This window comes from Populus trichocarpa, chromosome 8 (genome assembly GCF_000002775.5).
Source record: "Populus trichocarpa isolate Nisqually-1 chromosome 8, P.trichocarpa_v4.1, whole genome shotgun sequence".
Classification (NCBI taxonomy): domain Eukaryota; kingdom Viridiplantae; phylum Streptophyta; class Magnoliopsida; order Malpighiales; family Salicaceae; genus Populus; species Populus trichocarpa.
This window is the reverse complement of record NC_037292.2, coordinates 8,642,119-8,664,266: the sequence shown is the minus strand read 5'-3', so window position 1 is coordinate 8,664,266 and position 22,148 is coordinate 8,642,119. Positions and strand designations below refer to the sequence as shown.

The window sequence follows — 22,148 nt, the reverse complement described above, 5'->3', positions numbered from 1 at the left end:
TAAGGCTAAGAGACCCCTTGGTTTTGGGAAGTAAAAAATTGGTAAATTTTGGATGGCCGCAGCCATCGAAACAGCACTCGGTCAAAACTCTCTTAAATTTTGATGGGCTCTTAAACTTTCGGTATCTGACACAGTGATCCATGGGTATTGAAAAGAACAGAAATTAAATTTAACTAAAAGAATTTTTTGCGGGGGGCTGGTTGCACAATCACACAAAACAGTTTGCATTCATTCAATAAAATTGTAAGGAAATATAAATCTATTTTAGCTCTCACAAAACAGGTGGCTGTGACAATTTCTAGATTGTTTTGGTTTTAGAACAAAAGAGCAAATTGAACTAAATGTCCCACTCTGTTTAAATGATTGTGACCAAGCAGACACTTGCTCGGAGTCTTGATACATCAAGTTAAGGAGATTGACTGACTGTCACCACGTAATACAGGTCTGTTCGGAACCTTCGGGGCTTGAAGAGTTGAGTTTCTATGCCCCACCAGTTTATAACAGGAAGCAGCCAAGACCTTACAACTATATGCAGACCTAACACCATTTTAAATTACTGGTTGGGCTTATTAAGGAATTAGTTAGGCCTCAGTTTGCTCCAAAACGGAAGAGACAGTACTTTTCTAGTGCCGTGAAGAACAAAAATGTTAATTGAATGACAGGAAACTATGCATCGGAAAAATACAGCTGTTTCCACAAACCTCATGTTATGATCGCTGGCAAAAGCCTGACCTACATACATCTCCTTCCCTCTCCCTCAAAACCTTACTATCAGATACATACCTCTGAATGTGGACGGGCCTCCTGTCAAACAGACCCTTCCTGGCATTGACAGGATGAGGAAATATTCCTTCAGAACTTGCTATAATTGAATTTGAGGAGGTTGCTTCAGGACCTAAAATATGGTTGAAAGCAACAGATGCCTGCCTTGAGAGGCTTGATTTCAAAGTTCCAGTTTCAGTGGCCAAGAGTCACAACACTTCCCTAGCAACTGCTATTAAACAAAGAAACTTGAAGGGGTAAGTTCGTCTCTCTTGCGTGTTCAGAGAGGGTAGTGTTGTGTTTATCCTTTCCTCCCCCTGTATTACAAATCAGTTTTAAGGGATTGAATTTATTGGAACAAGCCGTCCAGGAGTTTTTAGGCCCGTGGTCCCCGTGAGAGAAAAAAAATGAAAGTGCACAATTCTTTGGGATTCTCCAGCCTCTTTTGGTATGGCAACCATTAACTAGAATAACAAAAGTAGTCAAATACCAAACGATTTACTTCCATTTCAAGATGCAAACCAAAATTGATAAGAAGAAAGGAAATTACTAAAGACAACCAGAGATGACTGTCTATTTTATCCAAAGAAAAATAGGAGAACAATTTGATTGATTCCCTGAACAATCAGGAATTATTCGCAGTTCTCCCAACTCAAACCGGAACAGAAACCCCAAGGGGACATAACCAAGAAAACAAACAACCACACCAACTAATAAGATGACCAAATCCAACAACTTGGCAAAACTTAAATGAAATTGGAATCAAATTCCATTACTTCGAAAAGTTACTTGATGAGAATATATGATATCCAACGAGGGGATATCTTAAGATTGAGAGACTTGTTAATCCATGCCTTCCAGCTCCCACTCCCCCCCTTCTGGGCAAATGCTGCAGTGGATCTTCCATCATCCGCCGCTTTCAAGTGCTGTGGTTTCTTGCATAGCATAAAATTGCGAGCTCCCAGTGATCCAATTGTTTCCCAGGGGCTTATAGCTGCAATCAAATTCCACACAGATTACAAATACTGAACCTAAATCATGGAAACATGCAAGAAACAGACATAAATTGCTATCTTTCTCCGAAAATAAAATGGGTTCACAAGTTTCAAGCAGAATCGGAATAATTTCTTATAAATTAAATACAAAACGAACAAAATGACACAAAAAAATTGGGGTTTTGGAACAAGCAGCTTACCATCAGAAGCAGCATTGCGGCAGTAAAGCAAGAAATCATTGAGGTCAGAGCCTAGAATTGGAAGGCGACCCTCACGCGCATAAGACTTCAAGGCAGTATCAATAACAGCAGCCACTAGCTCCTCCTCGTTAACAACAAACCGGATCGGTCCTGCACTCCCCAACACCGTCACGCTAAGCAAGAACCTTTTGCCCTTGGCTACCTGGTTCTTCTTCTGCTTGTAAAGCAACATTGTTTTTCCTTTTGTTTTTCTCTCGAACAACCGACAAAAAAAATAGAAAAATCTGAACAAAAAAGTTTTGAATTGGCTTTTTTTTTTTTTTTGCTTTCTTTGAACAAAAACAAATAATCAAGAACTGGGTAGTTGTTGTTATTAAAAATCAGCAAGAACAAGTTCCTTTTTTCCTGGTTTTTCTCTGTTTACGGGTCGACACCGATGCAACGATAGTACCAGCCTTCCTTGCAAGATCCGAAAGCAAAAGCAGAGGCCACAGAGACAACGCCCGCCCTTGATCGACAAAGGGAGAGCATGTAATTACTACTACTTAAGATTTCCACCATTCACAACGATAACAATTGGATCTTCTTCTTTGATGATCTATTTCTACAGAACACAAAAAAACACCGCCTAAATTAAATTAAATTGCTTTGCTTCTGCTTTCGTTGGTGACAGACGATAAAGGGGTATTGAGATCTGAGAGAAAATTGTGGGGTGCCTTTTTTTCGGGGTTCCGGATATATATGAGGACGAGGGAAGGAAAGGGGCTTTGGAGGAGATGAGGGTTTGGGTTTTGATTGTTGTTTGTTTCAATGAGGTGGGCTAATTAAACAGAGGGATTTTGTTCTAATTTTGCTGGCGTCCGTTACTTAGCGCCGACCTCACCTGACAGCAAGGAGAAACCTTTTGCACAGGCAAACACGTTTTTTTGTTTCTTTGAAAGTTTGTTTCTTCTCATACGCTTTTTCTTTCCTCCGTGAAACAGCATGTTTGTTTTTAAAAAGTTTTAAAAAATATTTTTTTACATTAATATTTTTTTAATATATTAATATCAAAAATAAATTTTAAAAAATAAAAAAATATATTATTTTAATTTATTTCTAAACAAAAAATACTTTTAAAAAAATCACTACCACAATATCAAATAGATTTTAAAATTATAATTTTTAACAGTATCTTATTAAATGTTTGGAATTTCATTCTAAATCCAGGTTAGATAAAATATATTTTTTAAAATTATTTATTTTTTAAAATTTTTTATGTATTGATGTTAAAAATAAATTTAAAAAATAAAAAATATATTATTTTGATACATTTATGAATAAAAAATATTTTGAAGAGCAACTCTAACACATTCCTAAACACCCTTTTTGCAATTATTATAAATATTATAATAGTTATTAAACCTGATTTGAAATGACTAAAAATTTAATCTGAATCACATAGATTAAAAAATATATATGTTTAAGGTTAATTAACCGATACTTTAACTTTTTTATTTTTTTAAATTAATATGAGTGTTCGGGCCAGCTTGCGTGTATCTCAACTAATTTCATGGGTCTTGAAGTTAACGACCATATAAGTTTTTAATAGCTCTGAGATTTGTGAGACTCGAATTGATGATATTTAGAAAGCAAATCTAAGATATAAATAGTTAAACTACATCCTTAAAGTTCACTTTAACTTTTTATATTCTGTCATGGCAAGATCCCACCACCGGCTTAAAAAAAAAAAAAAACCTCCTTATCGTACCAAAAAAATCTATCGTGCGCCTACACCTAGGAAAGAAACACAAAGTTTTTTTGGTTTTCTAATCAAAACTTGGGCCAAAAAACAGTTGAGATCTCTCTTCATTTTTTTTTTTATTTCTTCTCTACCCAGATTGAGATATAATCCATTAAGTTAGAAGATCAAAGTGTAAAAAACAAGAAAATTAACCATTTAGATGGTGGTGTAGTGGTAAGAGTTTGAGATCAAGAAGTTTGCTTCCTCTATAGTCTCAGATTCGAGCCCTATGGTTGCTCATATGATGGTCACTGGAGGCTTACATGGTCGTTAATTTCAGGGCCCGTGGGATTGGTCAAGGTGCGCGCAAGCTAGCCCGGACACCCATGTTAAACTAAAAAAAATAAAATAAAAAAACAAGAAAATTTCATCGTAAATCTAAGTTTTGATTCATGAATTCATTTTTAACCTTCTACTTTCTCTTGTCAACCTTGAAAGTCTTTATAATTTCCAAATAACTGATTTTGATTTAAAAGTTTTTTTTTTTTTTAGTTTTTGGTTTTCATATCATAGTTATTAAAATCAGGTAAACTCGGAAAAAATAAAAATATGGCTTGACAAATAATATAGATGGTTGTTTGGCAATGACCAGAAGGCTATCTGAAAAACCCAACCTTCATCGTGACGAAGAAATTTAATAATGCTTGACAAGTCAAATGCCGGATCATCTGCATAACTACATATATAATTTGTAATATTCAGAGACCCTTGCGCTATCGACAGAATTTGGCTTCAGATAATTTACCACCATGTCGGCAGATAAGTAGCCTTGCAGTAGGTGGTCGATATGTACGGTCGTTTATTAGAATATCCATCAATGGTCAGCCATAAGTCTCAAGAGCCATCCATACTGATTTCAAAATGAGCATACCGCCAGCTAATTTCGATTTCTTTTACAATTTTTTTTTCTTTAGCTATTTTGTTGATTTTATGCAAGAGAGTGATGGTTGAACCACCAGTGTGCCTGAGGAGTGAGATCAGTATTTGGATACTTGTGGAGGAGGTGTTGGTCTCTCCAATTAATGTCTTCTTGCTGACTTGAATTCAAAGAAGAGATTGTAGCTGTTTACTTTCGGAGGATTTCCCTGTCGTCCAGCAAACCTAACACCAAGGAAAAAGTTCAATGAATTGGATTTCCGACTCGGGCTAAATGTCGAGGTAACCTCTAATTGATTAACACAAGGACAAAATTGTTTTCAGGGAAAATGCAGAGCTGATTTCAGCATTCTGAAATGGATGCATGCTTTTTTGTGCTAAAGGAGGAGCTACTGTTCGGTGCTCCGTGAAAATAAGGAGAACCTGCACGGCAGTCGATCAGCTCCTCAATCCTCCTCTTCATTACATTCCCTGGATACGGCGCCGAGTAATGGCTTGTCTTGCTCGTTTCCCGAATCAGCTCATGCCTGCACTTTGGAGTGTTTAATTTCGCTTTGACTTCCTTTCAGATAGCAAAATTTTCAGTAATTTATGTGTATCTGTACAACTTTTTGGCTTTTTTAAAGAATTGTATTTTGGAGGCTTCGATAATATAATTGTTTAAATGTATATTTTTTTGGTGAAAAAGAAAAAATCATCGCAATTTCTAATACTATACCCTACTACGTATCATGCTTGCCTGGATTCTAGCCGGCACTGTAGAAAATGATGCATGAATGAGTGTTTGAGTGGGCTTAGACCCGAGCCTAGGTGCTCCAGGACAAAGCCCAAATGGTCTTGGCTACAAGGCCGGATTTTTTTTTGTTATTTTGTATTTTTTACTTTTTTAATAATTTCTTTATTGAATTTCTGAATTTTTTGTTTGTATTTTACATAAAGTATAATATATAATTTTTTTAATGTATTTTTATGATTCTTCTCGTGTTGTTTTATGTCTATACTATCAAATTATTAAATTAATAGGAATTTAAATGTTATTTTGTTTCCATGTTATCTTGTTATCAGATTAACATTGAAGAAGATTATTTACTAAAAGTAAGGTATATATTTTATTGGTTTATTTTTTATAATTCATACATGTATAATGTAGTGAAAATTAAGAAAAAGATAAATCTCTAAATTTATATTTTAAGTATATCAGGCACGAGACTACATATAACTCTATAAACTATTAAACTATATTTTAAGTATATCAGGAGAAATTGAATTACATTCTTACATTGTACATGTAAGATTATAAATGAATCAGGGTGACATAATTCGAACCGACCCCACAACAAGAAGTTTTGTTCACTCAATCCCGACTGTGGTAAACCCAGAGAAGTTTTGTTCTTTGAAAGAAGAAGAAGAAGAAGAAGAAGAAGCCGAATCAACGTGTGGATAAAAGCAAGAAGCTTGATTTGACCCATCAGCCCGATAGCCAGAACCTTTTTCAGACAACCACGTGCAAAACGCAAAATCGGGTTGAAGAATCTTTCTCCTCCAGGTTGTTGTTGTACCTGGGATCATTAATTATCTGATAATTTCATGATTGTACAATATAAATGGTCCACAGTTTTCTGGTCTTTTAGCTCATACTCTATTTCAGGATGGGGTCGGGGTGGCGCGATGCCCCCCAAGTGCATTGATGGACCATGTGAGAGCAAAAACAGCGAAGTGATGTTTTTGCTGCTGTGTTTACAATGATTTGTTTTTTAAAATATTTATTATTTAAAAATATATTAAAATAATATTTTTTTTTTATTTTTAAAAATTATTTTGATATTAGTGCATCAAAATGATATAAAAATACAAAAAAATATTAATTTTAAAAAAATATTAATTTTAAAAAAATTAAAATAATTTTTTTAAATGTTTTTTTAAAATACTTTTAAAACACAAAAATAAACAGAGTCTTAATGATGAAGCTCATCACTACTAAAAACAAACACATCAACAAAAATAAAAATATTAAGTTACTATTTGTTTTTCAGTGTAAAAGTGTATTTGAAAAAAAAAAATTAAAAAATACTTTTAGATCATTTTGATATAAAACTGAATTTTTAAAAATAAATAAAATATTATTTTAATATATTTTTAAGTAAAAAATACTTTAAAAAACAACCACTACCACAATATCAAATAGACTCTAATAAATGAAAGCTATGCTAAGAATAAAATTCTAGATTAATTAAAAGAGATCAATGTTATGAATACTTTTTTCTTAAATCATTATTTTTTTTATTTTTAAATGGGACATGAAAATGAATATATATATATATTGATAAATTAAAAAAAAATTAACCATGGTAAGAGACCAAAGCGAAAATCCTGATCTTTCTTAAAAAAATTGAAAAGATAAATGCATGTGCAGATATCTTATTCTGGCTATCATTTTTATTTTCTAAGTAATATACTTTGGTCACTACTTACAAATGATTTTTATTCACATAAATGCATCATGTAAATATAACTTATTTATTTAAAATTTATGGTAATTTTTTTAACATAACTTATAACTAACTTTTTAAAATATTATGAAATATAAAAATAATTCAAAAAATGAACTATAATTGTTTTAAAATAAACTAAACAGTTTAAAAGACTAGTGGGGTATTAGTTAAAAATTAAATTCAAAAAATAAATGAAAGGTTAGGCATGCACGCTAACAAAAAATTAAAAAGTTCAGGCATACCCTGTTTACATTTTTTGTTATTAAAAAAAAGGATAACAATTATTTTTTCATTTAAATGGATGGCACTATGTCCATCTTGCAATCTGACTTATTGCTATTTCCTAATAAAATGATAATAATGCCGTATCATATTCTGGGTGGACAGAAGCAAATTAGAACAAAAATGGCATCTTATATTTATTATCTCAATACCTGTAATTCACAAGCACAAGTGTTTTTTCCCCCCTCCAGAAACAACATTAATGGTTAGAGCGAGCATAGCGGTGGGCCACAAAGGCTTGTCTAATATGAGGCTTTTACTGTTTATAGTTTTTGATCGGCCAATCTCTTACTGTTTAAAGCCCGTTGCAGCAGGTTGCTTGTAGATTTCCAGGTTGGGTTCCACCGAGAAACAGGTGCCTGTGGAATTTTTGTCCTTAGCGACATTTATGAAGTCTTTTTTCTAGGCCATAAAAAATCTAGTATTCTGTATCTGTTTGACCTGAAAAATAATCAGTAGGAGTTTTTCGAAAATGGACAGCTTTCTTGGCCTTCTCAGAATCCGGGTGAAACGCGGCGTAAATCTTGCCGTTCGCGACCTTGGCTCCAGTGATCCTTATGTTGTCATCACCATGGGAAACCAGGCTTGCTACTGTTTCTTGATCTCCTCAAATTTTGTTACATGAACTGTTAATTTTGCCTTGGTCTTTTTTAGTTGAATTTTCGGTATCGTACATGGTTCTATCTTTTTGAGTTGTCTGTCTGAGACCTCTATAGAAATGAATATGGGAAGCGGAGATGAAGTTATGTACGAGAGCGAATTAAGGACCGCAAAGAAAAGGGTTTTCACAATTGTATTTTGTGCAAGGATATATTATTGTTATACACATGGGAAATAAACAAGAAGAGGGTGAAATTTGTTCATCTAATTGAAGCTGTAGTTGATATCGATGGGAGTGGAGTTCATGAATTCATCTTGATTTACCATAAATGCCTTCTCTGATGAGAGGAAATAGTCTTCTCACTTCTGGTTAGCTTCACATAATCACAAATATGGAGGACGGGGCCTTCTTTTTTTTTGGTAGAATTGTTTGGTAACTTGGTTGTTGATTGATTTTTGCTTGAAATTTATGGTCAATGTTGGACTGCTGATGTGTTGTCATTATTTTTTGAGAGAATCGCGTTAGGGCCTTAGGGGTCTCTGTACTTGCTTGTTATGAAGCTTTGTCTTCAATCATTTATCATGATCTAGAACTAGACAGCATACATCCTTTTAAAGTACGTCATAATTATATAAAATTAGATCTGCACACATATTCACTTCACAAGATAAAGTTCAACCACACGTTAGTTTTCTTTTTTTTCTTCTTGTCTGTTCCTTTTCCAGTATGTTATCTCTGCGCTGAAATCACCCGAACGTTGGTGCAGAAATTGAAGACTCGAGTGGTGAAAAAAAACTGCAATCCAGTGTGGAATGAGGAGCTTACTCTTTCAATTACAGATCTCAATGTTCCAATCAATTTAGTAAGTAATAGCCCACCATATGCGAGTCTGTTTATGACTCGCTATAATGTCAATCACTCAGCAATTGATTTGTTCGGTGCTATAATTACATACAGATAGTTGATGGTTGTTTCGGCAAGACACCGTTTTCCTCACTTTAATATTTTGATGAAACATGATAATCCATATCATGCAGTCTATCCAGATTCCAATTGTTTTGGCTTCCTTTGCAGACAGTTTTTGACAAAGACACGTTCACTGTGGATGACAAAATGGGTGAAGCAGGCATAGACCTCCAACCATATATCGCAAGTCTAAAGATGGGCCTGCAAAATCTCCCGAAAGGTTGTGTGGTCTCAAGAGTTCAGCCAAGCCAGAACAACTGCCTTGCTGATGAGAGCTGCATTGTTTGGGATGATGGAAAACTCCACCAAGACATGATTCTCAGATTAAGAAATGTAGAGTCTGGTGAAGTTACGATTCAAATCGAGTGGATTGATGTTCCAGGTTGTCGAGGATTGAAAACTGAAGGTACGGGCTAATGTGCTTGCAAGATGTATTGTTATATGTAATGTAAATTTCAAGCAGCCTGAACTGGGTTTAAATTATTGTACTATCTGTAGCAAGCAACAAGAGTTAAACTATGCTGATATTGAGGTGGGCTTGGCTATGATCGTGCGGAATGATGTAAAAGGATTTATATAACCGACCCCAACTAGTTTGGGATTAAGGTTTTGTTACTGTGGCAGTAGTTGTTGTTGTTGAATAAGCAACAAGTGATCTGTAGTGACATGATATATGTGCTTCAATGTGATAATTAGTGAGAACTGTCAAAGACATGATGGGCTACAGTGCCTCTAGTTTCTCAAAACTGCTTGCCATATCAATTTTTCTTACCACAGACAAACAACTTTCTTGATTCGCTCAAGCATGTCTGCATAAACTAACTGGATTACCCATCAATTTTTATCATTTTTGAAACACAGACAGGGAAGCACCATGGAACCGGGTGAAGAACCGCAACTGATCAAATGATTTTCGTAATTTTACTGCTCACTGTAACCTCTCTGGGTAAGATGCGACTGCTCATTAATTTACCGCGTCCTAACTGGGAGTTTGATGACTGCATTTGACCTTCTTCAATTCTTTGGTTTTGTAACAATTAATCCCAGGGAGAACTTCTCGGAGTGCCTTCTATTTCTGGCATAGAGATATCAATCAAGAATTACTTGAATATTTTTCTCTGTTAATTTATTGTCTTCTGTCTTTCTTCTTTTGGTTTTATTTTAAACAACTCTTTCGATCCTAGTTCCTGACGTTTTATGAGGCACACATACCGATAACCTGAGTGAAAATCAATCTTACGACGTCCCACCCAGGGAGCTCAGAGGCCATAATATCGAGACTGCCAGATAACAGCCGGCATGAAGGCTAGCTTTCTGATGTTACGGTAGTGGTAACAGATAATGGGGGTAATAAACTAATCATTACCTTAAGAATTACTCCCATGGAGTTCTCGTCTACCCTTCGACCTCATCAGTAACACAACCAAGTAGTATAACTTTCAGACTTTGTTTCTATGGAGAAAGCTATTTTTCCGATTTTCTTGCGTTTGGCTAACCTTGAGAACTTGATCAATAGAAAATATATTCGGGTCAAGGCCAAAAGAATTTTTAAATTAGACCCGTATTTCACCACCAACTAACCCTTTTCATTTCTTCCCAACACTTATTTTTCCACACACACCAAATATCACATTTCAAACTACAAACTAGTTATAATGAGGCAATTATTTGACATTATGGTTCAGGTTTTTTAAAAAATACTTTTAAAATGTTTTTTTAAAATGTTTTTAGATGTTTTTTTTAAATGATTTTGATACAAGATTTCTAAAAACTTACAAGTTTTATCTTTTGATTCTCAAAAATCTCTTTAAACTGGAAATAGTCTACTATGTTTACTAACCACTGCATAAAATCCTTGAACGAGAATTCTTTATCAAAGCAAGGAATTTATTAAAAACTAGAGCACCCCTTCCAAATAGTTTGACTGTAAGCGGCATCTCAACACTTGAAAGCGTTTGCCTCGACCTTCATAAAATGCAGTATGACTTGGTTTGACGCGAGACGAGAGCAGTATCAATGGACAAATTCGAACAATTAGACCATGATGATAATATTGGAGTCCACCAGACACTAAAATAATTCTCGATACTCAGGAAATAAAATAAAATATCATGTTATAAATAATTACCTAATTACTCAAAATAAAACTTATTTTAGCTAAATTTTAAAATATAAAAGTAAATTGAAATTGAAATTATCATGTAATAAACCAACAATTGAAGTTGTGAATTGTGATCATAGTTGGCACGTGCTGGAAACTCTCTGCAAATAACGCGTCGTTGGAGGAATTTAGAAGAGATAAACAATCGGCCTTGGGCTCTCTCGATGATGGGCTTGGACTGTTCATAGTTCAAAATCTTAAAAAATGTTAAACCGATCGAGGTGTGATGGAATTAAAATTCTTGTTTGTAAGATGAATAATTTTTAAGATTAATTTCGAGAAAAAAAAGAAAAAGAAGAAAATTTAATTAGAAGAACAATCCTCAAACCATACATGGAAGCCTAATCTTATATATCAATAAGAGTTATTAGAAGCCTGCAAGCTTAATCCAACACTGAGATTAATTTGAAAGGAACAAACTTATTGTGTTTCAATAGGATATTTAAACATCTATCTGATTTTTTTTTGGACAGCATTACAAATGCATGGTGGATTTTCTTTTTTCTCGTTCAACTGGACAATATTCATTTTTGGGTCTAGCAAGAAAAACTCAGTTTTTATGGACTCAACTACATTTGACATCTTAGACCCTAGCCTCTCTATACCTTTTAAAAGTATAAAAATCTTTCAAAGAGCCATCATATTTCCATCAAATATTAACATAGATATAAAATATATTTATCAATTATTAAATGTTATTAGGGTAAAATTACACTTCAGACTATTATTTTCATAAAAAAAACTCATGAGCTATAAATATACCATGAGATATTCAGAACAAAGGTTCATAATTTTCATTCTCTATTGTATATATTTTTAAGGCATGCATCTTTCTTTAGAATATTATTATATTTTCTCTATCTAAAACGATCTTTATTTAAGTATCGGAGAGTCTCCACTCCATCGATAGGGATCTTTTACAGGTACTAACCTCAAGTTACCTTGGTCTATCAAACACCAAATATAAGTTATCAACTACCTTGACTAGAAATAATAGATGAAATTGCTATGACTAATTAATTAATTGATTATTCAATCCATAAATTTTATTTTTAGACTAGTTGAATTTTTTAGAATATCATTACCATAGTTTTGAAACCCGGCTTGACGGGTCGACCCAGGACTCGAGGCTAGAACCAGGCCGGGTTGAAGAAAAAATAGAAAAAGGAAAAACTCGGTGTGACCCGGCAAGACCCGGTAAAAAACCCGTTGACTTTTGGTTTTATTTTTTTTACTAAAATGATGTCGTTTTGATTTTTAAAATTTTTTTTATTACTCGGGCAACTCGGTGACTCAGTCAAAACTTGAAACCCGGACCTTAAACCGGGCCGAGTTTAAAAACTATTATCATTAGATAGAAAAGAATAAGATTTGGCTATTTATTTTTACGGAATGTGCTTTATATATTTAGACAATCTGTAGTACCATGCAAGGATATCCAATTGTTCTCGTCCTGAAGAAATATCAATTGCGTTATCATGGAAAACAAAAATAGAGACATCTCATACATAAAACAAGAAAAAATCTACAGGGATGTTTGGAAGTTTGTATATAGATATTTTCATTTTCTGAGATAGCTATCGATTGAATTGTAGGGATATCATTTACTTGGTTAATCTTACTTCTAGTTCCTCATCTTCTCAACTTGCTTTCTTGATTCAAATATCTTCCCTCAAAAACTTTCAAAACATTCGACGAGCGCCAACTTGAGCAAGGAATCCATGGCTTCTACCTCGACATCCTCGATATCATTGCGAAACAATGCTCCAGGAACAAGGTTCCCCTCATCTACAACATCAAAACTACTGCACTCTAATCTCAAATTTCCACTTTTAATGCCTGCAACAAAAGCTACAGGCATAAAATCTTCAAGTGCCACAAGGTACAATGAAGCTGTAATTGATGAAGAAATGGACAAGATTAGGAGGCTCCAAAATGGGTCCGATGTTCGTGGGGTGGCATTGCAAGGGGAGAAGGGTAGAACAGTGGATCTTTCTCCTCCGGCCGTGGAAGCCATTGCAGAGAGTTTTGGCGAATGGGTTATCAATGGCTTGGAAAAGGAAAAAGGTCGTGTTGTTGAGAATGTTAGGGTGTCACTAGGCAGAGACCCACGACTATCAGGAGCTTCTTTGAGTGTAGCTGTGTTTTCAGGTCTTGTTCGTGCTGGTTGTTTGGCGTTTGATATGGGACTTGCCACCACTCCAGCTTGTTTTATGAGTACTTTGTTAACTCCATTTGCCTATGATGCATCCATAATGGTAAGTTTTCCCTTTCAATTAGCATATACGACATGCGTGCACGATCGATTTGGGGCTAGCTTGTTTAGCTGCTGAATCTGATTGCTTTGCAGATGACAGCATCACACTTGCCATACACTCGTAATGGACTCAAATTTTTCACCAGGAGAGGGGGGCTAACCTCGCCCGAGGTGGAGGAGATTTGCGGTAAAGCTGCGCGTAAGTATGCAAATAGGCTTGCAAAAGTTTCTACCATGCTTAAGACTCCACCAGAAAGAGTTGATTTCATGAGCACCTATGCAAAGCATCTCCGGAATATAATCAAGGAGAGAGTGAACCATCCCTTTCACTACGACACTCCCCTCAAAGAATTTCAGGTTTCCCTCTCTCATAAGTTCCCTCCTCCCTATCTTTGTATATGTGCATGAGGCTGTACATGTTATCTTGTTAAGTTATAACACAACCCACTCATCTTTTGTTATCCTTAGGCAGCCTTTGGTATGAGTCCAAAAGATAAATATGAATTAATGTATTGAGTAATTATTACAAGAGAGATTTAATTTTAAAAGTGTAAAAAATATTAGTTTTTAATCAAAGAAGTTTTTAGTATGTTTATAAATTAAAGTGTTAAATGTTAGGACGTGATTAGTAGGAGGGTAAAAGGGGGTGAAAATTACTCTTGTAATTTTTCATTATCTGTACTTATGTTCGGTGCAAATTTGGAGGGAGGAGAAATTCTAATATAGGTTAAAAACATTTACCCCAAAAAGGAATTAAATATTAACATTGTAAGGGGAAGGGTAAAGAAATTTTGAAAGAGGAAAAATCTGGGGTTTTGTACTGTTCCTGTTTTCTTTTAAAAAAATAACACTATTATATTTTTTTTATTTCCTTCCATTTTATAGCACAAAATATAAGTTAATTAATTTTTTTTATAATTATATTTAATTCCTCTACCTCCTGCAAAACATCCTTAACACTCCATCCTTTAACTTTTTACATTTCTTAACATTTCATCCTTAAATTTTACCCCTTTAACATTTCTCTTTTAATTTTTTTAGCACACACCAAACATAACCTTAATATAAATAGAGAAAATAATTAAATTATCAGTGTTGATCGATAAGAAGGAAACAAAAATTATTTGAGAATAATGGTTTTATTTATTTATAATATAATATTTGAAAATTTAAATACGTAGTTAATTGTAATATATATATATCCTCAAATGTATAATTTATTCTTTTGCATGCTGTAAAAAGTAAAAGTAAAAAAATTTGGTTCTCGGATACAACGAGAGAGAGAAACCCCTCTTTAATTATAACAGCAATTCTCATATATATATATATATATAGCAAAAATCCTTGCCAACCGAACAATCGAATTAAAACAAGAAGATTAGAAATAAAGGAGAAACCTGCCGAGCCAGGGAGAAAAAAGTAATAAAGAACTCTGATTAAACCAGGAACTTCTATTTGGCATCCACTTAACGACTATTAAGTACTCTTACAATTGTTTTCAAGCCTATTTTTTTTTCTTCTTTTAATAGTTAGCGATGGCCATGTATTTTATTTTAATTTTTTAATCACAACTAGAGAAGGATTCTTTTATTCTCCATAAACCAAAAACTCTTTTTATAGGTGAAACTTTAACCTAGACATGAATTGGAGAAGCATCGAATCTTAATTATCCAAGTACGGAAAAAATAAATGAAAAAGGGGGCAAGTAGGTTACGGAGTGGACTTCTTTGCTCGATCAGATAGGTTTTAGGCCCAGGCCTCACCTATAGACTATAGTCCAAGAAATTGAATATAGCCCAACTTGTTTTTGTGATTGATTAAGGCTACCTCCTAATGTACAGATAATTGTAAACGCCGGAAATGGATCAGGAGGTTTCTTCACATGGGATGTGCTTGACAAGCTTGGTGCAGAAACCTTTGGCTCGCTACACTTAAACCCAGATGGAATGTTCCCAAACCACATCCCGAACCCCGAGGACAAGATTGCCATGGCACTAACTAGAGCTGCTGTGCTAGAAAATTCAGCTGATCTTGGAATTGTTTTCGACACTGATGTGGACCGAAGTGGGGTAGTTGACAAGGAAGGAAACCCGATTAATGGTGACAGGCTTATAGCACTCATGTCTGCTATCGTATTGAGGGAACATCCTGGAACTACTATAGTTACCGATGCGCGTACAAGCATGGCACTGACAAGGTTTATTATTGATAGAGGAGGTCAACATTGCTTGTATCGAGTTGGTTACCGGAATGTTATTGATAAGGGTGTCCAACTTAATAAAAATGGAATTGAAACACATCTGATGATGGAAACTTCTGGACATGGTGCTCTTAAAGAGAATTATTTCCTAGACGATGGTAAGCCCTAGCAATTTGAATAGCATTTTGAGTGTTCCCCACTAGTAGTGCTGATGGAGATGTAGTTCAAGTTCTGTTCTTGTCACCTTCTAATGCAGTTTTTAATCTTATGTTTAGGGGCTTATATGGTGGTAAAAATCATCATCGAAATGGTACGTATGAAACTAGCTGGATCAGATGAAGGAATCGGTAGCCTCATAAAAGATCTTGAAGAACCATTAGAATCTGTAGAGCTAAGGATGAACATCATCTCTGAGCCTAGGCATGCTAAGGCAAGAGGTATTGATGCAATCGAGACATTCCGAAGCTATGTTGAGGTATTTATCTCCAAATATTCATATTTAAAACACAATTCATTTCATCAGAAGATCACAATCATTTATGGTAAATTGACATCACTTCACCTGTAATGTATCCACTTTCAGGAGGGACGAATTGAAGGCTGGGAATTGGATTCCTGTGGAGACTGTTGGGTAGCCGATGGATGCCTCGTCGACTCAAATGACGATCCAGCAGCTGTTGATGCTCATATGTACAGGTTCGGTGCTATAAACCACAATGATTACTCTGACATTAAACAGTTTTATGTGATGATTAACAACCTTCTGATGTGAAATTTCTTTAAATTTGAAATTTTATGCTTAATTTTTATTAATTTAAATAGAGTGAAGGGAGTTTATGGGATTCAGACTACTAACTTTTCAAATCAAAAAAACATTTTAATTAAATTTTTAGATGAGGCTTAATGATTTGTTTTATTCTCTAATAAATGATAAGATAACATAATCTGAATTTATCTGATGCAAGCAGTTCTATTTCATAAAAAAGATTATCAGTTATCTACACATGATTTTTTCTATATATAAAAAGTCATAGATTATTTTGTGAGTACAGGGCCAAAGTTTCTGATGAAAAACTTGGACAACATGGTTGGATACACCTGCGTCAGAGTATTCACAATCCAAATATTGCAGTGAATATGCAATCAATGGCGCCTGGGGGTTGTCTATCTATGACAAAAACTCTGAGAGACAAGTATGTCGCCTGACCTTAGCAGTTAGATCAATTCAAAACAATTTCTGTTAATGTTGCATGAACGCCTCGTAAGACTGAGATTTATTATTGATTAATTATTCTGTTCCCAGGTTTCTCGTGGCAAGTGGAATGGACAAGATCCTCGATGTTACTCAGATCGACAAGTACGCTAGAACTGGACTTGTAAAATAATGGGGGATCTTCAAGAAATTAGATATAAGCACCTTATATTACAATTAATAAAGAATAAAGACCAAGGCCGTAATGTACAGGGAGAACTGGACTTGAATTCTTTTCTGCTTATCCTCTTGTTATTGTTATTTTTACTTAGATCAATTTAATCAAAATAATCGATAACTAATTATCAAAAAGAAAAAAAAAATGATAAACTGCCATCCTCGAGGCAATTACTGAGAACTGAGAAGCTAAGAGACACCCCCCAGCATCGGGCACTGCTTCTTTATTACGATCCACGAAGTATGAATTAATTAGAAATAAACAAATATCTTTAGACTCTTTAATTTCCTATTACAATAAGAAATTCTGATCTATTTCATTAATTTTCTCACTGATATCTTTGAAATTAATATAAGATTATTTTTGAAGTCTGGTTTAATTATTTAAATTTGAGTTGAAATGGTTCAATATCAAAGTTTTGATGATTATATTGTCATGAATTTGAATTTTACTATCTAATTCTCTTTATTTAAAATATTTAACAAAAAACTGTGCCAGTTTCAATTTAAAATATTATTATGTTTTTACTTAATAATTTAAACTTTTGAATTTGAATAAATTTTTTATTTGGTATTAGTTTCTTCTAATCAAATGAATTACAAATAGTGGCAAATTAATTTCCCAATTGCAGTTTTAGGGTCGGTCTATTTTTTTCCCCTTCTTTTTGTTGGTTGTCTCGTAAGACATCAATTCATAAGTAGTTTAAAATCCCAATTGATTTTCCAGCCAGGATTTTGAAAAGAATAAAAAATGATTGCAGGGGAGAGGAAGAGGGCCGATGTATGTTAAACACTTCTGAATCACACATAAGAGCACACATTAATTTCACACAAAGCCCTTGCACACATATCACACAGCAGTGCCCTAAAACCTAATAATAATACTGTTGTGTTTTTAAAAATTTTAAAAAATATTATATTGATGTTTTTTTATATATGTTTTCTAATTATTTTAATGGTGTAAAAAATAAAAATAAATATTCTTCATGACTCATAAAAATATAAGGAATGGATACCCGTTGATATGAAGGAAATATATATAAAAAAAAGATAAAAGAAAACCTCGAGTAAACCTAATAGCCAATCCAGTGAATAAATCAAATACATGACTTAGAACATGAAATTGAGATGATCCAATAAATAGTAAAGCGAAAAAAATACCAGCAATTGTTTTTTTGAAAAAAATACTTTGAAAAATGCGAAAGTCAACCTGAGCTTATTTTTTAGATTTATGACCCGAATCATGAGACTTGGATGACCCCATTAAAGGTAAACCTTAAAAAAAAACAAAAAATACAAGATTTTTAACCAAACAAATATTGAGAGTTTAAATTGAGGAAAAAAATCAATTAGAAAAACAATACAAAACAAAACAAGTAGCATTTAAAAAAAATAGGACTAAATTCAACATAAAAACCAACTGAAATTAAATGTTAAGGGAAAATTTAAATGAAATTGAAAAAAAATCAACTAAAAATAATTAAAAAATAATAATTAAAAAAATTGACACCAAACTTGACATAAAAATTCAATGAAAAGAAATGCTCAGAGATGGAATTTAAGAAAAGCAAATAAATCAAGGAAATGATTGAAAAAAAAAATAATTAAAAGAATGATAACCAAATTTGATAAAAAAAAACCTAACAAAATAACCAGGGACAAAATAAAAAATAAAATCCAATTATAAACCATCAATGTAAATAAAAACAATAACAATTAAGAGAAAAAGGACTGGATCAAAAGAAAGAAAAAAAAAATTAAAGGGCTGATATAATTCTTTGCATGGTCAACACGCATTAGTAAGGGTACTTGCCTTATTCATCTATCCATGACAAAAAGGTTCTTATTGTCATTTCATCACGTCTCTTGGACCAAAGGTTCTAATTATTTGCTCTGTAAAGGTAATACAATAATTGCACTGTTATTAAAAAAATAAAAAGATAGTGCTACCCCTGAACAAATTAAGAATGAAAAATTGATCGTGTGCAAAAATCATTGTACACTCTCAAGTAAACCTTTAAAAATTAAAGGATAAAGGGTAAAAAAATAATTTTACTGTAGCCCTAAACGCATTTCACTGTGTATGAGTTACAGTGTAAAACCCACACGATTTAGTATTTTACTTAAATAGAAAAACTATATAGTTTGAATACAACTGTTGTGGAGAATAACAGTTGAACATAATCGCTATTGGGAATAATGGTTGTTCCAAAAACCCTGTGTTCCTCAATTTAATTAAAACACATAAAAACTCAACCTAAAAATTTATGAAGATCCAATGGCCAAAAAACGAAATTCAAGATCCAATGATCAAGAAAGAGTGGGTCACTAGGGACACATCAGAGCTCCGTTTTCGACTCGGTACCGTAAGAAAGATCTTATCATAATGAATCTAACGACACATTGAAAGACCACCAAACATGATCGTAACTTATTAAAAGTTTTGTTTAAGATTAATTTTGGGTTTATTACGATTTCATTTGGTGTTATTCCAAGATATATTTAGAATCATCTTGTCGAGATTATTTTAACAGTTATAAACATATAAAAAACAAAGTCTTGGCATGTACGCGGTAATCTATTCTTTTTTTTTTCTTTTTTTTTCTCTCATTCAACATCACCTGATTTTCTCTTCTTTTTTTTTATTATCTATTGGATTTTGAATCCTATCTATTCAATCTTCATAAAGTTTTCAGTTGATTTTTATTTAGCTTAATTAATTAGCAAAAAAGAGATGTTTTGAAATATTCACTAAACAATTACCATTGGCGATTGTAGAAAAACATATTCTAAGATGCTATTACTAATTTAAATAATAATAATTTATAAAAATAATATTATAAAACGTGATTATATTCTAACTATTTTATTTTTCAAATATATTTTCAAACTATATTATTCGTACATAAATTTTTTTGTCCTTGTGCAATAATTTCCTGACCACCTACCGGCGTATATAGCGCCCCACAAGTTTGTGTTTCCTTGTGCAATAATTTCCCGAGCGTCCACAAGTTTGTGTTGTCCTTGTGCCATAATTTCCTGACCACTCAACAGCTTTAAATTTTATTTTTTTATTTTTAATATTAATATATTAAAATTTTAAAAAAATATTTATTTAATATTTTTTCATACTAAATATAATTTTAAAACATACTCAAATACATGTTTTTTAATTTTTTTAATTGAAATGCAATAATATTTTTATCTAAAAAAACTAGTTTTTCATTTTTTTGAATTTATATTAAATTTGGAAAACATATTTTAAAGATTTTTTTTATAATTTCTTATATAGTTTTTCACTATTTTTCAAATAATAAAATATAAACAATACAATTTTTGTACAGACAGTTCTGCACGTGCCTATCATTATCTAATATAATATAAAAAAAAACGTATTCAAATTTTACTACTGTTTAATTTTCAAAATTCAGCGTCTAATAAGGCAATTGTTAAATATGCCAGTACCCAACTATATCCTTTCATTAATGTCTTGGTTGGTACGCAAACAAGCAACTGAAAATTGCATCGCTCGTAATTCTGCCACTATATAAATGAGGCATTGGCTAGAAGGAAATCAACGATTTAATTTAGCTTCCAAAAGATGGCTCTAGCGGGAAAGCTTGAGATCAATTTTGAGCTCAAGTGCTCTGCTGATAAGTTCTTTGAAATTTTAAGCTGCCAAGCTCACCAAATTCCCAATGCCTCCTCTGGTGAAATCCATGCCATTGAGGTACATGAAGGTGACTGGGTGGCTACTGGATCTGTCAAGCTCTGGACATATACAATAGGTATATAATACAAAATTTTAAATTTTTTCAAAAATATTTTTAAAATGCAAAAATAAATATTACCTTATTGTATTTATTGTATGTAGCGATGCTAATAATTAAGTTTTTGTCTAAAGACCATTTTGGGTTCATTAGGAGGTGCGATAGATCATGATTTGTATAAGCGGAGGCGTCCCTTCCCCATTTCTCACCCTGGCTACTACTTGAAGAATAATTTCAATTTGAAACTCTCTAATATAAATCCTAAATCTTAACACGTTATTTCATGTGGAACGACAGATGGAAAGCCAGAAGTTTTCAAAGAGAAGGTTGAAGTCGACGAGGTGAACAAGTCAGTGTCTCTGATTGCCGTGGGAGGACATGTCCTGGAACAATACAAGAGCTACAAGATTACACTCAAGACTGTTTCCATGGCCGAGGGGGGCGTCGTTAAAATTCTTCTGGATTATGAAAAACTCAAACCAGACGACCCACCTCCTAACAAGTACTTGGACTTTGTCATTAATGTTGTCAAGGATATCGATGAACACCTTGTCAAGGCCTGACCAGGGACACCTATACATTTGCCTTCATGGAATCTGTAATGTTAAATAAAACTGGGATTTCCTGCCGTTGCTGCTTCCTCTGTGTCTGAATAGTCTCTATGTAAGTGCCATTCACGGGCTTGGATGTTGCTCCATGTCGATGTATGTCTTGTTGTATGTGCATGACGGGAACTTGGAAATCCCAAGAGTAATTAATGGGTATGGTTATGTTATAAACAATTAACTCATTATGGTGTTTGTTCTCTAATATATATATATATATAATTAATTAGATATCGAAGTGTTCCCCATCTCTAAACTATATAAGTATATACTGAGTGAATAATATTGTATTGAGATTGTATTGGATAAGTTGTTTGTTTGTTGAAAAATATTTTTTAAAAAATAATTTATATAGAAAATAGATTTTTAAAAAGTGAATTACTTTACAATGCTTGATAATATCATTAAAAATGAGTTAAAAAATACTTTTCATGTTTAGCTATACCATGAGAAATAAGTTGTAAAATTACTTATTAATATGTTTTTTTTTTAATTTATCTAATATATATAGAATATTAAATGTAATTATCTGAACATTTACAAGAAAATAATGAGATCAAAGAAGTTTAATGGTGAATTTTTTTTTTTATCATATATATTTATATATAGTCTATTATATAAAATGTAACTATACATATAATATAAATATTTCAAATATAATATTATAGACATATAACTATTTTTTGGTGTTTGGAGAATATTGAAAATAATTTTTTTTATGGTATCCTAATTTTATTACACAATTTATATGATTTAAAATGTATGATTA

General features: G+C 32.9%; 4 protein-coding genes across 6 annotated transcripts; 3 read left to right on the top strand and 1 right to left on the bottom strand.

Annotated features, from left to right (window-relative positions):
* Window positions 1-1,249: 1,249 nt before the first annotated feature.
* Window positions 1,250-2,897, bottom strand: LOC7488410 (uncharacterized protein At4g22758). Its single transcript, XM_002311473.4, has 2 exons — window positions 1,958-2,897; window positions 1,250-1,756 (listed from the first exon to the last, which is right to left on the bottom strand). Exons 1-2 carry the CDS (start codon window positions 2,187-2,189, stop codon window positions 1,548-1,550), a joined length of 441 nt encoding a protein of 146 aa, XP_002311509.2. The 5' UTR covers window positions 2,190-2,897; the 3' UTR covers window positions 1,250-1,547.
* A 4,815-nt stretch (window positions 2,898-7,712) lies between these two features.
* LOC7488409 (protein C2-DOMAIN ABA-RELATED 7) lies at window positions 7,713-10,082 on the top strand. 3 transcript variants are annotated; one of them, XM_024606109.2, is made up of 4 exons: window positions 7,713-7,973; window positions 8,758-8,853; window positions 9,066-9,363; window positions 9,823-10,082. In XM_024606109.2, the coding sequence occupies exons 1-4, from the start codon at window positions 7,863-7,865 to the stop codon at window positions 9,843-9,845; spliced, it is 528 nt and encodes a 175-aa protein (XP_024461877.1). In that variant the 5' UTR covers window positions 7,713-7,862; the 3' UTR covers window positions 9,846-10,082. The 3 variants fall into 3 exon arrangements, with proteins under 3 accessions (XP_024461877.1, XP_024461876.1, XP_006379768.1); XM_024606108.2 differs by having other exon boundaries at window positions 9,819-10,082; XM_006379706.3 differs by lacking the exon at window positions 9,823-10,082 and adding an exon at window positions 9,456-9,703 and having other exon boundaries at window positions 7,714-7,973.
* Window positions 10,083-12,721: 2,639 nt separating this feature from the next.
* LOC7488408 (uncharacterized) lies at window positions 12,722-17,104 on the top strand. The gene is made up of 7 exons (XM_002312412.4): window positions 12,722-13,376; window positions 13,469-13,732; window positions 15,217-15,733; window positions 15,851-16,050; window positions 16,159-16,271; window positions 16,628-16,768; window positions 16,879-17,104. Exons 1-7 carry the CDS (start codon window positions 12,840-12,842, stop codon window positions 16,958-16,960), a joined length of 1,854 nt encoding a protein of 617 aa, XP_002312448.4. The 5' UTR covers window positions 12,722-12,839; the 3' UTR covers window positions 16,961-17,104.
* A 3,458-nt stretch (window positions 17,105-20,562) lies between these two features.
* LOC7488407 (MLP-like protein 328) lies at window positions 20,563-21,564 on the top strand. The gene is made up of 2 exons (XM_002312411.4): window positions 20,563-20,792; window positions 21,072-21,564. Exons 1-2 carry the CDS (start codon window positions 20,606-20,608, stop codon window positions 21,335-21,337), a joined length of 453 nt encoding a protein of 150 aa, XP_002312447.1. The 5' UTR covers window positions 20,563-20,605; the 3' UTR covers window positions 21,338-21,564.
* The last annotated feature ends 584 nt before the right edge of the window (window positions 21,565-22,148 follow it).

What these genes read in the sequence shown, in the direction of transcription:
- LOC7488407 (XM_002312411.4), top strand. Translation starts at nt 20,606, where the DNA reads ATGGCTCTAGCGGGAAAGCTTGAGATCAATTTTGAGCTCAAGTGCTCT. An exon ending in GCTCTGGACATATACAATAG is followed by an intron (nt 20,793 to 21,071) that starts GTATATAATACA and finishes GTGGAACGACAG; the next exon opens with ATGGAAAGCCAGAAGTTTTC.
- LOC7488408 (XM_002312412.4), top strand. Translation starts at nt 12,840, where the DNA reads ATGGCTTCTACCTCGACATCCTCGATATCATTGCGAAACAATGCTCCA. An exon ending in CTCCCCTCAAAGAATTTCAG is followed by an intron (nt 13,733 to 15,216) that starts GTTTCCCTCTCT and finishes CCTAATGTACAG; the next exon opens with ATAATTGTAAACGCCGGAAA. An exon ending in GAATTATTTCCTAGACGATG is followed by an intron (nt 15,734 to 15,850) that starts GTAAGCCCTAGC and finishes TCTTATGTTTAG; the next exon opens with GGGCTTATATGGTGGTAAAA.
- LOC7488410 (XM_002311473.4), bottom strand. Translation starts at nt 2,189, where the DNA reads ATGTTGCTTTACAAGCAGAAGAAGAACCAGGTAGCCAAGGGCAAAAGG. An exon ending in CCGCAATGCTGCTTCTGATG is followed by an intron (nt 1,757 to 1,957) that starts GTAAGCTGCTTG and finishes ATTTGATTGCAG; the next exon opens with CTATAAGCCCCTGGGAAACA.
- LOC7488409 (XM_024606108.2), top strand. Translation starts at nt 7,863, where the DNA reads ATGGACAGCTTTCTTGGCCTTCTCAGAATCCGGGTGAAACGCGGCGTA. An exon ending in TCATCACCATGGGAAACCAG is followed by an intron (nt 7,974 to 8,757) that starts GCTTGCTACTGT and finishes ACGTTGGTGCAG; the next exon opens with AAATTGAAGACTCGAGTGGT. An exon ending in TCGAGGATTGAAAACTGAAG is followed by an intron (nt 9,364 to 9,818) that starts GTACGGGCTAAT and finishes TTTGAAACACAG; the next exon opens with ACAGGGAAGCACCATGGAAC.